This window comes from Limulus polyphemus, unplaced genomic scaffold (genome assembly GCF_000517525.1).
Source record: "Limulus polyphemus unplaced genomic scaffold, Limulus_polyphemus-2.1.2 Scaffold770, whole genome shotgun sequence".
In the NCBI taxonomy this organism is placed as follows: Eukaryota; Metazoa; Arthropoda; class Merostomata; order Xiphosura; family Limulidae; genus Limulus; species Limulus polyphemus.
Window position 1 is genome coordinate 349,467 of NW_013666380.1, and position 15,242 is coordinate 364,708.

Sequence of the window (15,242 nt, forward strand, 5' to 3'; positions counted from 1 at the left end):
CACTATTAAAAAGTAATTACCAGTAGATGAATATATATATATATATATATATATATTAGGTAATGGCAGGATATTGTGAAACATTGTTGTGCATGATCCTGATATCCTCTGTGGTAATGTGGTCTATGTAAGTATTTTCATTTGTTTTTATAACAAGAATTATCATTATATATTTCAAGTATTGTCTTCTTAGGATTTTGCATTGAATTACCAAATACCAAGCACAGCTGTAGTTGTTAAATTTAGACATGAAGAAAGTGATAAAATTAAAATTGCTGAGAAATTTATGAATGAAAAAGATGAAGAAAACCAGTTTCTGTTGGACAATCCTGACAAGAGGAAGAAAGATCATACTTCTGTTTGTAAAGAAGAGAAAACACCTAGTTACTCTCAAAATGAAGCTAGAGTAAAGAAGGCCAAGAATTCTGGGAAAAAGGAAAAGTTAGAAATTCTTTATTTTTATTTCTTACTGGTTCAAAATAATAAATAATGTAAGTGCTTGGAAAAAAGGGCACTAAAATGCATACTTTTAAGGCATTCATGAAATCTAAAATAGATAATGTGATCAAGAGTTTTATTAGCACATTAAGGAGCACACTCTTGAGAACTGAGTAGTGCTTTTCAAATATAACAGTAAGAGTCTTGGCAGTTTCAGTAAGATCTTTTTATGTAACTTGGAACCCTATTATAGCATCATTGTTTTTTTATCTTAGAACCCTAATATACCATTCTTGTTGTGATGTAACATGAAACCCTAATAAAGTGTTGTTTTTGTAATTTGTTATACAAATAGTGTTGTTTTGTATCATAGAACGATAATATAGTGTTGTTGTTTTTGCAAATTTGTACCCTAATATAGTGTTTTTGTTTTTCTAACTTGGAACCCTAATATAGTGTTGCTGTATTTCTATCTTGAAATTGTAATATATTGTTGTTTTTGTAACTAGGAACCCTAAATAAGATAGTTGTTTTTGTTAATTAGAACCGTATTATAGGGTTGTTGTTTTTGTAAGTTGAAATCCCAATATAGAGAGAGTAAATAATTTTATAACATTACAAAAACTACTTACCAGGTTTCTAATTAGTTATTTTTAAACATATAAAATAATTTCATTGTATTTAGCTTTCTATAACAAATTTATATTTATGTATGTATTGGTTACCTTTATCACTTATATTGTTAACATAATGATGTATAATATGATTTGTTTTACTTCTGATACTCAATAAACAAGTTTCTATTGTTTCATACAAAGAATTATTTGTTGATGTATAAAAACATTTTTGTTAAATATCTTTTATAGAACCACAAGCAAAAAAAATTCCTATCAGAAACTTAAGAACAGAAGTGAAGATCATCGAAAGATTTCTACCACAAATGAATTATCATCATCATCAGGTAAAAAAGGATCTCTGAGTGTTACCTCCAAGATCTCAAGTTCTAAAACAAGGAGTATATCCAGTAAAAGCCCTTTCCCAGTAAAAGAACAATGGAGCAGCAGTGATGAGAGTAGCTCCAGTGAAGATGATGAAGATGCTGCTGAAGAAACTTGGAAGCAGTCAAATATTACAGATCTTCCTTCTGAATATTGGCAGATTCAGAAGCTGGTGAAATATTTGAAGGTTAGGAAATACTATTAAGCAAAATATTTGGTAATTTTGTTTAATGAATAGATGTTGAAAAAAAAGTGTCATGTATATTCATTAAGGACATTGTTAGTGTGAAAAATGGTTTCTGTGCTACTACAGAAGTTGTCCAGATCTCACAATGGGATGATAAGTAGTGTTAAGGTGAGTTGACACAGAATAATTAGGTTATGTTATAAAAAGATACATTTACTTTATGTACCTCTAAAACTAAATATTTTTTTCCCTAATCATTAAACTGTTTTACCCATATTCATCAGCTTATCTGTTCAATAGGGCTCTAATTATGTCAGTTTGTTTTCTTAAGGAAAATTCTGACATTGAATTGAATATAGTACGTACATAAAACATATTTGTAATTAACAAAAATGACAGCTGTAAGGTTGCAATTATATTCATCATCAAAACACAGTGAAGGGAATATTTCTGATACAATATCTTACCTATTCTCACAACTAACTTTTCTCAACTTATATTGCCCTCTGTAGGTGTATATTTTCACTTGATACTCCCTCTTACTCTTATGTGTATTCATATGAGACATCTGCAGGCTATCATTCAAATGATCCTGCAGTAACACTCTACCAATAGGAGTGCAAAACAACTCCTATTGTAACTAGCGCCCTCTCTCTTCTGCCAAGCTTGTAATCATTTCTCAGTTGGCAGTCATACTGTTTTTACTTATGCTTTCCGACTGATTGTTTCATTTAAGAGTTTCATCATTTTTCTTGCTCAAGTTTCAAATATTATTCTGGCCTCGTTTTGTTATTTTTCCCTGGTTTTTCAAACAATATTTTTTTGAGTTTTCACTGTTTTGGATTCGCTTTTGGAGTTTCATTTCTCCTTTATTCCAGTCAAATCCAATCATCATACACTTGAAATTCCATGTGGCAACTATGATTGCTGCTGAGACTACTACAGCTGATCGTCCAGCCACTTCAGTGGCATCAGGGCAAGATTTTTCTACTCACAAAGTAATGGCTTTGATTTGAAGGGAGTTGGCTGCATTTATTTCATCTTCTGAGTCACCTGATGATTGTCTACTCATACCATGTGCAGGTATGCCTTAACATAAAGATGAGGATTTGGACAGCTTGTTTTCTCCTTCTGCCTATGCCTCAAAGTTGCATTTTCTTTTTGGGGAGGTGCCCAGGCTACCTTTCCTGTTTGTTGACTTAATCAGTCAGGTATGTTATATTTTATCCTTGTCTCCAATTTCCTATGATTCCTTCCCTGCCCTTCTCAGTAATAAGCCAGTGGTACAGTATCTAGAGTTTCCTCTCTAACCAAATCTTAGGGTTCATGCGAGTTGTTCTAGGGACCAGTTATATTTGGGATTCAGTATGCTGTAAACCACACATACTGTGGAAGACTATGCTTTGTCATATTATCATTCTGAGTTTCCCTACTAGACTCGCAGCATTTAGAGTCACTTGTCCCTTTTTTTGGGTTTAGACCCTAATGCTTCGGTTTCCTTTTCCCAGCTCCAGTTTTCCCGAATTTGTCTCACCCTCTCCACCTTCTTCATTCCCTGTTTTTCCTACACTTTGTTTCATCCATCAGTGTTGTGGTTTTCAGGTCTGGGCTTTCCATGTGGGCTCACCTCGTCTCCCTATGTTTTTGTCAGGTGTGCAGGATAGTTGAATAATCTTAAAATACCTTTGTTGAGTCATATGCATATCAGATCTTTATCTTTATACAATTTTTTTTCTGTTTTTAATGTTTTTATTTACCTTTCCAATTCTTTATCTTTCATAAGGCAAGAAAAACTAGCCAAGTGCTATGGACCCCACTCTCAAAAATGAACTAAGCTTTATTTCGCCTCGTTTGTAAATGGGTATGTACATCTACAATTACTGTTAATTTAGAGACATACCAATGGAAAAACTGCTTTTTTCTATTAGTTATAAGCAGGCTATTCAACTTAAAACTGTCGCTTAGCGACACAGCTTCTACTTTGTGAATGGGCGTGGTTATCTGAAGTAAACAAAAACTTTTACAACCTTTTCCTCTGGGGGGACAAATTATTGGAATAAACTCAAATTACTGGTAAACAACCTCTTATACTGTACTTTAAACATCTCTGAGAGACTGCCTACATTACATATACAGTTTCTTCTATACCAGCTCTTAAAATTGAGTATCCTCACCTCAAGTGCATAATGAAATATCAATACTCAAATTTTAAATAATATTTAAGAGGTTTCTTTTGAAATAAAGGAATAAAAACTTAGATAATATAAAACATTGAATTGTAACAACTTATTAATTTCATTAAAAGGAAAGTGGTTTAATTAAATTTGGAATATAACTCAGTAACATGTGCAGAAAGAGTTTTAAAGATGGCATCGTGGTTATAGGGTTAAATTTGCACTGTAAGACCTATGAGATGGGGTGTTTTACAAGACTGCTTGTAAGTATCTTGCTTCATAAAGATGTTTGTCCCCGACCATACATTCATGTACTAACATGATTAAAGTAGACGGGGATTGCTATCCATTCCTCATGATCCATGTATTGTTGGTCACTGAATTGGTCTGCTTTTCAAAATAAGGGGTTGTGGTCACCCATTGTACTGTGTCAGGTGCAGCATTCCTCTGGAAACTCCAATGTGCTATTTCCCCCCTTCTTCTAATGGAATATGGGAGTCTTTACCAGTTCCTAGCTGCTGGAGTAGTGGACCATGGAGCTTCCTCCTGAGTGTGCTCACTCCCATTCAGGTGAGAGTTGGGTAGTGGTGTTCTGCTGATATAGATGGTGTTGATGCTCATTCTACCATGGACCTGTTGTACAATTCCAGATGCTGCGAAGTAATGGATGATACATTCCGCCAACATGCAGTTTGCCTTTCTAGCTGAGGCACCCTCCTTCGTACCATCCCCCCAGATGTTGGTTCCCAATGGATATGATGAGGGTTGGAGCTGGACTAGCCACATAAGTCCTCATATGTATGGTGGAAGGTACCCTCCTACTACTACGGACTGGATAATATTCCCAATGCCATCTGGATCTGGACTGGAGATGAGCCCCACTTTGCTGTCCATCTTCCTTCCATCCCTCAGATGTTGGTTCCTGGAAAATATGGTGATGATCATGTTCGATGTGGACACAAGATGATGTGGATCCTTGGTACAGAGGCTCATCTTCTCTACCAGTTCCTGTATCCAAGGTGAAAGCTAGAGAATCCTCTTCCTACTGTAGTCCAGATATCCCTATCATGATTTGAGTGTTGGTTGATCTAGATCTCCCATTTACAGTCCATTGCACCCTAGCCACTCCTTTGGGCACATTCTAAAGGATGATCATTTTCTCACTGGATCCTCTACCAACTCAATGTTGGATTTTAGCTATTTGTGAGGAAAGGTAAGATATTGAATTGGAAGTTAACATTTTCCTACGCTAAAAATGTATTTCTGATATATTCTTACCTTCCCTCACATTTCCCATGTGACCTCCCCACTTCCAGTGTAGATTTTGTATCTACTGCCCAATCACAAGGTGATTATAGGCTGCACAGAAGTGAGGGTTGTAGTTATGATAAAAGTTGTGTCACACTTCTACTTGTGGAGGGTTGCTGCATGATAGTATGCAGATGTCTCACATAAATACATGTAAGAGTAGGTGGGAGTATCAAGGGTAGTGGCAAGCAAACATTTGCATCTGGCTTTTATGCAGCCTTCACATGACATCAGGGATTGACACCTTGATTGCCATCCTTATTAACACATTCCATTTGACATCCTTCTTTGGAAATTTATCAAAGGAAATGGATTACTTATCATTAATGGTCTCTTAGATATGGAATTAACCCTTTGTGTCCTATTGCACCATGTCTCAAGTTTTGACATGGTTATTTGACAAAGGTTTGGTGCCTTCATCTGTAGCCTTGTATAAGGTTACCTTATCAGCTACTTTTTTGTTTTTCTAAAAGAATCAAAGTTTGAGTCCTTGGTTTTTTGTAATTCTGGGGTCAAGAGGTGTTACCTTCCCTCCCAGGTTGAGGAGTTAGCATTTTGGTTCATAATCCCAGGCCAGATTATCTCTGTTTCTTCAGATTGAGTGAGGTATGAATTGACTCCATAATTCTGAATTTAGTTTGTTGGATTCTGAACTTCTTTAGGTTGAAGGGAAGACTTGTCCTGTTGGATGTTGCTTGCCTTCCCTTCATATTTCTGATGGTTCGTATGCGATATTCTGTAACTTTCAGATTGAGTGCCTGGGCCCATAATTTCAAGTTTGGTTTGTCACATTTTGTGCTTCTTCAGGTTGGAGTGAGGGTTTGTACATTTAGGTGTTGCTTGCCTTCTTTTCATAATTCTGGTGGTTCAACATGCAACATCCTGTAACATTCAGGTTGGGTTCCCTTCATATCATATTCCTATTATACAGTTATATCGTATCGTGGTCCCCATGCCTTAGCCACTACACCTTGGATCTAGTTTTGTGTCCACAGCCCTATCATTCCAATGACGAGATGAGTCTCATGATAATGATCAATGTTGACTCTGTAGCCAGTTGGCCTTTACGGCCCATGTTTAGATTTCGTTTATCTGGGCGAAGAGCATACCTGTTCTCGAAGTAGTGCGGACCCCAGTAGCGTGCTTTATTATATCTAAATTTTGCACACGTATTTTTCAAAGCATATGCTTTTTGTGTTTATCTTGCCCTCATTGGCCCCTCCATCTTGTCAGTGTGGGATTCTAGATAAAGTGTGAGAAGAGGTGTGTTTCGGAGTTAACATTTTCTATATTGGAAATGTATTTCCAATAATACTTACCTCCTCCCCACAATATCCGGTGCTTGGGTCTGATAATCTTGCCAGTTTCGAAAAAGTGGATAGGAAATAATAATGTGGAGCTTATACATGAATTGGGTATAGGGGGGTACATTAACAAAGATGAAGAGAGTCACAAGATTAAAATCACTAGGGGCAATATAGTGGGGTATAAAGACTGGAGCAACCAAGGTAGAATTCATACCAATGCTTAGATGGGCTAAGAAGAGAACCTTTTGTCAGAATAAAGTATGAAAAGAGGTAAGTATTATCTGAAATACACTTTCAGTATAGTAAAATGTAAACCTTTATTGATTCACTGTTTTTTTGTTTTTTTTTGTGTACTGGAGTTTTATATGCAGTTTGGTGGATAACTAGAAAGACAGATGTCCCCATTCAATGCTCTTTGGTTGCTATTACTGTAAAGTTTATCATTCCTGTTTTACACTCTTTATGATAAATAAAATACACTAATGAATATATACCCAAATTGAATTAATGCTAACCACATATATGGAGATGATATATAGTTGTTTTGAAAAAAAAATTTAATAGTATGAAAAACCTAATGCTTCATTGTATGACAGAAAAGATAATGGTTTGGTAAGAATCTTGGAATTATCTTTATATTTGTAAAACTGAATTTGTATCGAATAAAATCAGTGTTTATTATGTAGTAGTAGCTGGTTATTATCTATATTGTTTTACATATTTGTTATAAAACTTTTTTTTCTGAGGGCTTTGAAGAGACATTCAATTGTTTTTAAAGGTTTTACATATTAAGATTTTTTCCATTATTTTCTGTAAGTTTGTTTTAAAAGTTGCTCAATTTAGTATGTGAAATGTTTAAATTTTATTTTTATAACATAAAAGTAACAGTAACTGATCAGTTAGAATAATTTTATTAGTTATTGCTTTGTAGTTACTGTTTAATTCTAAAGGCAGGAAACCCAACAGCTACTGTATTGGCTCTCTGCATTTTACGAGACTATGACCTGACCCAAGAAACTTCTCAGCTGGCAATAAGAGAGGTGGGAGGATTGGATGTACTCTTAAACTTGTTGGAGACCAATGAAGTAAAGTGTCAAGTAGGTTTGATTTGGATTTAATAGTTTATTGTGGGGACCTATAATGAAACCTTTTTAAGTTTCCGAAAGCTCATTTCAATTTGTTTCACATATGTATGAAGGAAAAAAAATCAGTACAAAAAATGTGGTTAACTTTTAGAAGTATCACTTACACTGTTTGACCACTTTTTTTACCCCCCCCCCTCCACTTCCTATAACAAATGAAGAGAATATTATATGTGATTTCTGATGACAAACAGTCTGATAATGTAATATTTTAATTGATTATTTAAGTGCCTGTAAATTTGGAGATGCAGTCATATCATGGTTAAATCGAAAGGCAGTGAGTAAGAGCAAGAATTTTGCTCTTTTGACTTTTAAAATGGTGTGATAGTTGGTGTTTGACTTGTGCCAATATGAAAGACTGTTTCTTTGGTCTACTGTTAAGAAATGTAAGTCATCAAATTCTGTCAGCATTAGCAATAAGAGTGTGTTTTGCCACTAGGATAAACAATGGTCATTAGTTGCTAATAACATACCAAAATCAAAAATGGTTAGTCATGCTTGTAAAATTCAACAGATGTCAAACTTGTTTCTCATTTGAACTATTCCTTTAATAGTGGTCATGATTCCACTAGCTCCAATAACACAAAAGAAAGACATAATTAACATTTGTTAGGAGAAAATTATTCTGAAAGTAACTTATAATAAATATAAACAGAAAACATGGTACCAATGGTTGCTAGGGTACAAACTTTAGATACTGTGACTGATAAGTCACATTTCAAGTCTTTCTATTCCGATGGTAGATTGAAAATATGAAAAAACAGTATGAAGCACTTGACACTACATATGTGGTTCTAGGAATTTTATTAGTTGGTTTAACTTCAACTTATCTGAATGTCTCATTGCCTTAAAAATGTTGTTTAGAAATAATTTTGAAGCCATTTCTAACTTTTGAGTAAGCAAGGAATGTATAACACATGGTGTACAACTTAAATTATATTTCCATCGTATAGTCAGCATTCTTTGCTCACAAAGTGTAAAGAAATATGACTGTACCATTACCAATTAAGTCAACAAATTGTATTACACACAAAAATAATTACTGACTAGATTTGGCTAATTCAGAGATATTGTTAAAGTGATGTAGAGAACAAAGTTAAATTTTAGTACAAAAGGAGTTAAAAACTGGAGTTTAACACTCCTAGTGCAAAAAAATATGTAAATTTATGAAGTAAATTCAAACAACTGTTCACTTTTCATGCTGTCATTTGTGTTCCTATTATCATTTTAAAAGAGGCCAGAAAATATAGAAAATAGTGTTTCTGATAACTGGATTTTAAAAATTTAAGGCATGGTATTAGGCCTTTGGCCTGAGCTTTGTCTCAAAATGACAGCACCATATGCCTACCTCAGGAGTATCACCAACCTACTGTTAAACATAAATGAAACCCGTAGTTCTAAAGTGTAAGTTATTGGAGGTGGTGTAATAATGTAGGAACATTGTTCATGATCATTTCTACTTGATAATTTTCCATTTATACCATGATGAACAAAAGTATTTTAAGAATATTTTGAAATAATATTCCATAATTATCTGTAATTAATTGAAATAGAATGACAGTAACTTTAATCGATTTTTCTTTACAAGGTTAATCATCAAATCTTAGTGTGATTGAACATTTTTAGAATTAAATTGAATGCATGTAATCTCCTTTTGATATTTGTGAACCATTTGCAGCCCACACTCCTCAATGAATGTATTACAATCAAACATACTGAAATACAAATTAAACACCTTGCAATATGTAGTGTATGTAGAAAAAAATTCTTAAGTCTTTGGAAAGTCTGATTTCATTTAAAACATATAAATCAAGCTTCCATAATTAAAGCTTCTGCAAACTGCACACTAATTGTATGTGAGATGAGAATTCAGAAGGAGTATAAACAGTATGTAGGGCTCCATGGTTTGTATTTCCTGTGCAAAGTTCTTGATTGATAAGCCTTTTGCATTCAAAGTCAGAGTCTATGATGTAAAGAACAAACTGTGATTTGGAGAGAGAGAGAAACTCATAATTCAAATTTACTACAAGCTATAAAGTCCAAATAAAGATTTCATAATTCAGAGTTGCAGTTCAGCATGAGATAAAGAATTAAACTGAATAAAGATAGAGACATAAATCAGGTTAAGTTTATTACACAATATTTATGGATATTGTTTGCTTCAAAATATTAGTGCCATTGCAGGTCTGGAAGTAATTAGAGTACTTGGATTGGGTCTTAATGATCAAAGCATCTTTAAATACCCTCTGACTGAATGAAATCTGAGATTTCAAAGAAATGTAAGCAGTGTTGTAAATTTTACAGCCGTAGTTCTTGTACAAAGTGCCCTAGAACAGTCCTTGGTTGATGAACTTGTCTTAATCTAAATTAAAGTCATCATAAATTTTTGCTTTTATGGTTGTTGTGGCAGTTGGACATCAGTCATTGTCATGAGCAATAGCCTATGTAATCATGTAAATCTAATTATTAATTAGTTATTCTTTTATATTAATTATTAATTAGGTTTTTATACTACACTGGCTGCTAATCTGCCAAACCTGCTAATCTTCTCTGAAGACAGCAGCAGATTAGCAGTTGAAACATAGGATAAAAATTAGTTATTAATTAGTAATTAATAAAACAAATTAGCAACTAATTAATAGTTAGACTTGATGATCATATAGCCCTCTAACCATGACAAGAGACATTTGTTTTGTATACTTATTCTTTTGACTACATTGTAAAGGTATCAAAATTTAGAATATTACAAATGAAAAATCTTTAAACTGTAAACAACAAGAAAACTCTGATAATTTTAAGTTAATAGCTGACAGTTTGAAAAATCTAGATATAAATGTCACATTTATGATGAGGTTTTGTCAGTGGTGTATGTGTTTATTTTCCATCTATTACTAAACTTTTCATTTAGGGAACATGCTCCAAATTTACTTTTAAACTTAACACTAAGAAGCAATTACTTTGAATATTTAAAGGTTTGTTTTCTCAAGTTTGTTTTTCAAGAATCTTAACATATTTCTTTAAAATCCAATTAAAGATTGGAGCATTGAAAATTTTACGAGAAATTGCACAAAGCCCAGCAGTTAGAAAATCTATAGTGGAATTAGATGGACTAAAATCCATGGTATCAGTTTTATCAGATCCAAACATACAACTTAGATCTCTTGTGGCTGAGACAATAGCACATGTTGCCAGATATCGTCGAGCTCAAAACATTGTTCGAAGACGAGGAGCAATTCCTTATCTGGTAAAAGTAGACTATTGTTAGTTATGAATTTTATGGATTCTATTTTTCTTATAACATAACAAACTAGCAGAGTCATTATGCAATTCTTTCAGGCTCTGAAACACAGAAAATAGATAAATTTAAATGCTAAAAAGATTTTAATAAAAACATAAGATTTACGAGTATAGTTTTTAAGTACCACTGAAGATTTCATAATGCTAGCAATGTTATTAATATAGTGAGATATAAATACATTGGATATTTAGAAAGAACAAAAATTGTCTTACAGGATTACTGAAACATCTGAGCAGAGTTTTCTGCTTCCATTTTAGTACTTAACAGTTTACCTTTAGGAATACTAAAGATATACAATATAGTCATTAAAATCTTGAAAAATATTATCTTATCTATACAGTTGTGGCTCAATTTTAATAAATTATTGAATTTATTATTTTCTGAAAATATGTACAAAAATTTAAAACATAAAATAATAAGCCAGTGAATTGATTTCCAGATTGATCTGTTAGATGTTCCTCAATTAGTGCTTAAAAGCCCTGAGTCAGAACTCTCAGATTATCAGAAACTATGTATCAAAGGAGCTCAGACTGGTGCTCTTGCTTTGTGGAGTCTTAGTCACAGTAAAAGGAATAAAAAAGCTATTAGAACAGCTGGAGCTGTGCCTCTCCTTGGTCGACTCTTGAAATGCCAACATCAGGCTGTGCTGATTCCAGTTGTTGGAACACTGCAAGAATGTGCTTCTCGAGTGAGTGCAGAAATCATGGTTAACAGAGATTTATCTGATTACAATATACCATTTAAGTATTGTAGAAAGATTTGAGTAAAAACATTCTACCTCTCTCATTTGCATTACTGTCACAGTTTTCATTTCACTTGTCCTATGTAACAGAGTCCTTTAAGCTTTCTTAGCTCTTGTTAAAACTATAATATTAAAGTTTCTGATACGATATGTAACCCCCTCTCACATTTATCTTTCCTGATTCAGTGCTACCCTGTATATGCAAACCTTTTGCTCACCACTAGCCTTGAGACTCCCACCTAAACTCATGTGTTTCCACATGATATTTCTCCATTGCTGCATGCAACAACCTTTCATCAATAGGAGTACAACACACTTTCCTACTGCAGCTGACTCCCACTACACTGATTGTTCATTCATCACTTCTCAATTTTGCACTCATGTATAAAGATGTTTTTTATTTTCACTTGTGAGTGTTATTGAAATAGGTGTATTGGCTTATAGAAGTATCTACATATCAAAACCATTGTTATGGAAATTTTAATTTTGAACTTCAATTTTGCAACTTCATTTTCGAATTCTGCCCCTGCAGATTTTGTTAGCCTTTTGCTTTCCACATTATCAATTTTCAAGTTACTGTCACTTCCACTTTGTCTGTTATGGGACAGCAAAAAGTTATCCATGCTGGACAAACAACTACAATGGTGTCGGGTTCCTCTCTGTCTGTTGAGGAGATGATGTCTATTGTGTGATGGAAGATGTAGTCTTTCATGAAGCCTGGACCTTCTTCTGAGCCTGATACAGATATTCCCTCTTTCTGTGAATCCAGTTAGTGATGGAGAGGATTTTGAAAGTCTTTTCCAACCACCTACCTTTGCCAATACTTTTACTAGTACTGTCATGGATCTTCCTCTTCTTTCTTGGATATAGTTTTTCAGGTTTTTTACATACTTTCTTTATCTCCCTTGTCATATGATATTTCACCTTCCCTTCTTCTGTCTATTATTTTTTTCCTCCTCCTTCAAATATTCAGGTCTATGCTGAACAGTTTTTATCCCAATTTTGTTCTGGTGCTGGCATGCCTCATCTCTCTCACCTGATTGATACATATGCTTTAGCTTATCATTGGGCTGATTTTCTTTTATTTGACTCCTAAACTCTGAAGTTTCTTCCAATTTTCTCAGGCCCAATTTTTCCTGCCTATATTTTACCCTCGCTACCCTTTTGCACAATCTTTCTTCCATTTACCTTCTTTCTGAGGCACACTGTTCCCCTGAGGAGTTTTTGATGGATACTCATTTCCTTATCATCCCTATTTTGGAACATTCATCTTCCTCGCCCTTGTCACTTTTTACTTGCTTGCTCTGTTACTGGGTGAGATTTCTTGGGAGAGGTGCCTTTCTTGCTCAGGTGTGCTTGCCTTCCTCTTACTTCAGGGACCTTTTGCCTGGTTCCTTTCCTCTGCCAGGGAGTTTTTGGTGGAGTGCCTGATTCTCTGAAGTCATGAGTTGAGGCAGCATACCGACATTCTTCCTTATCATCTCTTATTTCCCATCTCTCTCAAGTTCCTTCTTTACCCATTTCTGTGTTCTACATTCCCACTTCCTCTTCTCTCCCTGTCCCTCCATTTTTCTACTGATAGGGGTCTGTTTAGCTTGGTTTACAGATCTTTGGCTTTCATTTGCAGCCAACCATTAGGTGTTGCAAGTTCTCTCAGAGAGCCTTACCCTTCATTTTTTCCTCTCCTCTTCACTTGTATTTCACACCCACTCAATACCTGGTTCATTTATGTGTGTTATTCAATTCACATTTCAGCAGGGGTCAGCCTTCTCTGCTTCATTTGAAAGACATGAAGTGATTCCACTGTTATATCCTACGTTCTATTTCTGTGCAAGAGGTTCTCTCTCTTTTTGGGGACTTGGGCTTCCATAGAATCCCTTATCCGCTTGGGTTGTGCTCACATGCATCATTTGCAGTTGACTCTGCACTGTCAATGGAACCTCTCCCAGAATCTCTTGTCCTTCCACATTTATCTTCTTCTCTGCACCTATTGACTCAACAGAACCAATACTACAGAAGGTGATCCTCTTTCCTCCTCTTGTCTGGAACTCCATCTCTTTAAAACTGCTTCCCTGATGGAGAGGGGCACTTGTCTCAACTCTTTGAAGATTTGGGGTTTTTAGTACCAGAAGAATTGACCCTTCATATCAGTCTCTTGGAATGCATGGCAGTTCATCAAGCCTTGGATCATTTTCTTGCATTTGTACATGGCTGTTTTGTTATGATCCATATGGACAACTCAACTGTGGTTTCCTATGTCAAATGCCATGGTGCACCCAGTCTCACTCTGTTTCCACCCCCTCAATCTCCATTTTCTACTGGTGGTTTGTCATATTCTGGGTGCCCTGAATTTTCTCACAGATTGTTTTTCGATGCCCAACAAGATTTTTCCTACAGAATGGTCCTTCAATCCTCAGGTTTACCAGTAGCTTTGCTCTCATCTGTGCACCCCTCTTATCAATGCCTTTGCCACTTAAATCAGTGCCAAGCTTTCTCTTTTCTGGTCTCCTGTTCCACATCCATTGTCTCTGGCAATAGGTGCATTATGTAAGGGCTGGTCAAACCTATTCATTTCCTCTCTTGTGTTTTCTCCCTTATTTGGGACACTTCATGTCAGGTCCTTCTTGTAACACCCTAATGGCTGACTCAACCAAGGTTTCCTCTGTTGAGCCCTCTACAGTCCTCCCCTCCTCTTTCTCTCTCCTGCTCTCTTCTTCTTGAGCCTCATTCTTCTCTCTTCCATCCAGCCATAACATCACTCTGACTTCACTTGTGGGATTTGTCTGTTCCTTGCAAGATATTCTGGACTCTCCCCATGTGTAGCCTTCCTTCTTTTCCATTCTGTTTGCTCATCCTCTCTCCTTGTATATCAACAGCAATCTCTGAATTTTTCATATGGCCTTTTAACCAAGGATTATTGGTATCAACCATTTGCTGGTTACCAGGTGGCTCTCTCTACTACTTTCCAGTTTTCTCATTACTGCTTATTATTTTCCTCCCTGGTCCTCACTATGCTCTTCTGTTCCTTTCACCTTCTTCATCTACCACATCCTTCTTGCCTTCTCAACAAGAAAACTGGAACCTGAATGTTGTTGTCCATGCCCTTACCCTCCCTTCCTTTGAACCTTTAATTTCTCGTACTTCATATCATCTCTTAAAACCTACTTCCTCCTCCTTTTCACCTATGATCATTGACTTTTGATTTGTGCTATAGATATCAGTTCACATTCTTTTACATCACTCCTATGCCCTTCTCTGTCTTGATTGTACTTTTCTTCCTAAAATGTCTGCAGCATGTTCACTCCTATATCTTTCCCATCTATTTCTCATCTTTACTCTTGCTCAGATCCTGATTGCCTCCTGTGCCCTGTCCATGCAGTCCATTGTTATTTGGAACACACTGCTCCCTTTCATGTTTCGAGATCATGTCATTTCATGCCTTGGAATCCTTTTTCCACTTGTGATCATTCTTCCATTACTCCTACTGGATACCATCATCAACTCATCAGTTTAGCATATTCTTCTTTGAATGTGGATGCACTTCAGCACTTTTAGGTGTCCTCACATTAAACTTGGCACCTTAAGCACTCTTTAGCTGCTCACTTCCATCATCCATCGGAGGAGGCTATTCAGGCTGGCATGTGAACA

The 15,242-nt window shown here is 35.3% G+C and overlaps 1 protein-coding gene across 1 annotated transcript in view; it reads left to right on the plus strand.

Annotated features, from left to right (window-relative positions):
- The window catches only part of LOC106460444 (armadillo repeat-containing protein 4-like), an 84,962-nt gene that overhangs the window by 40,046 nt on the left and 29,674 nt on the right, over positions 1 to 15,242 (plus strand). The window contains 5 exon segments of the mRNA XM_022387160.1: positions 194 to 441; positions 1,305 to 1,623; positions 7,363 to 7,509; positions 10,589 to 10,798; positions 11,292 to 11,540. Of these exon segments, the coding sequence (XP_022242868.1) occupies positions 194 to 441; positions 1,305 to 1,623; positions 7,363 to 7,509; positions 10,589 to 10,798; positions 11,292 to 11,540 (1,173 nt within the window).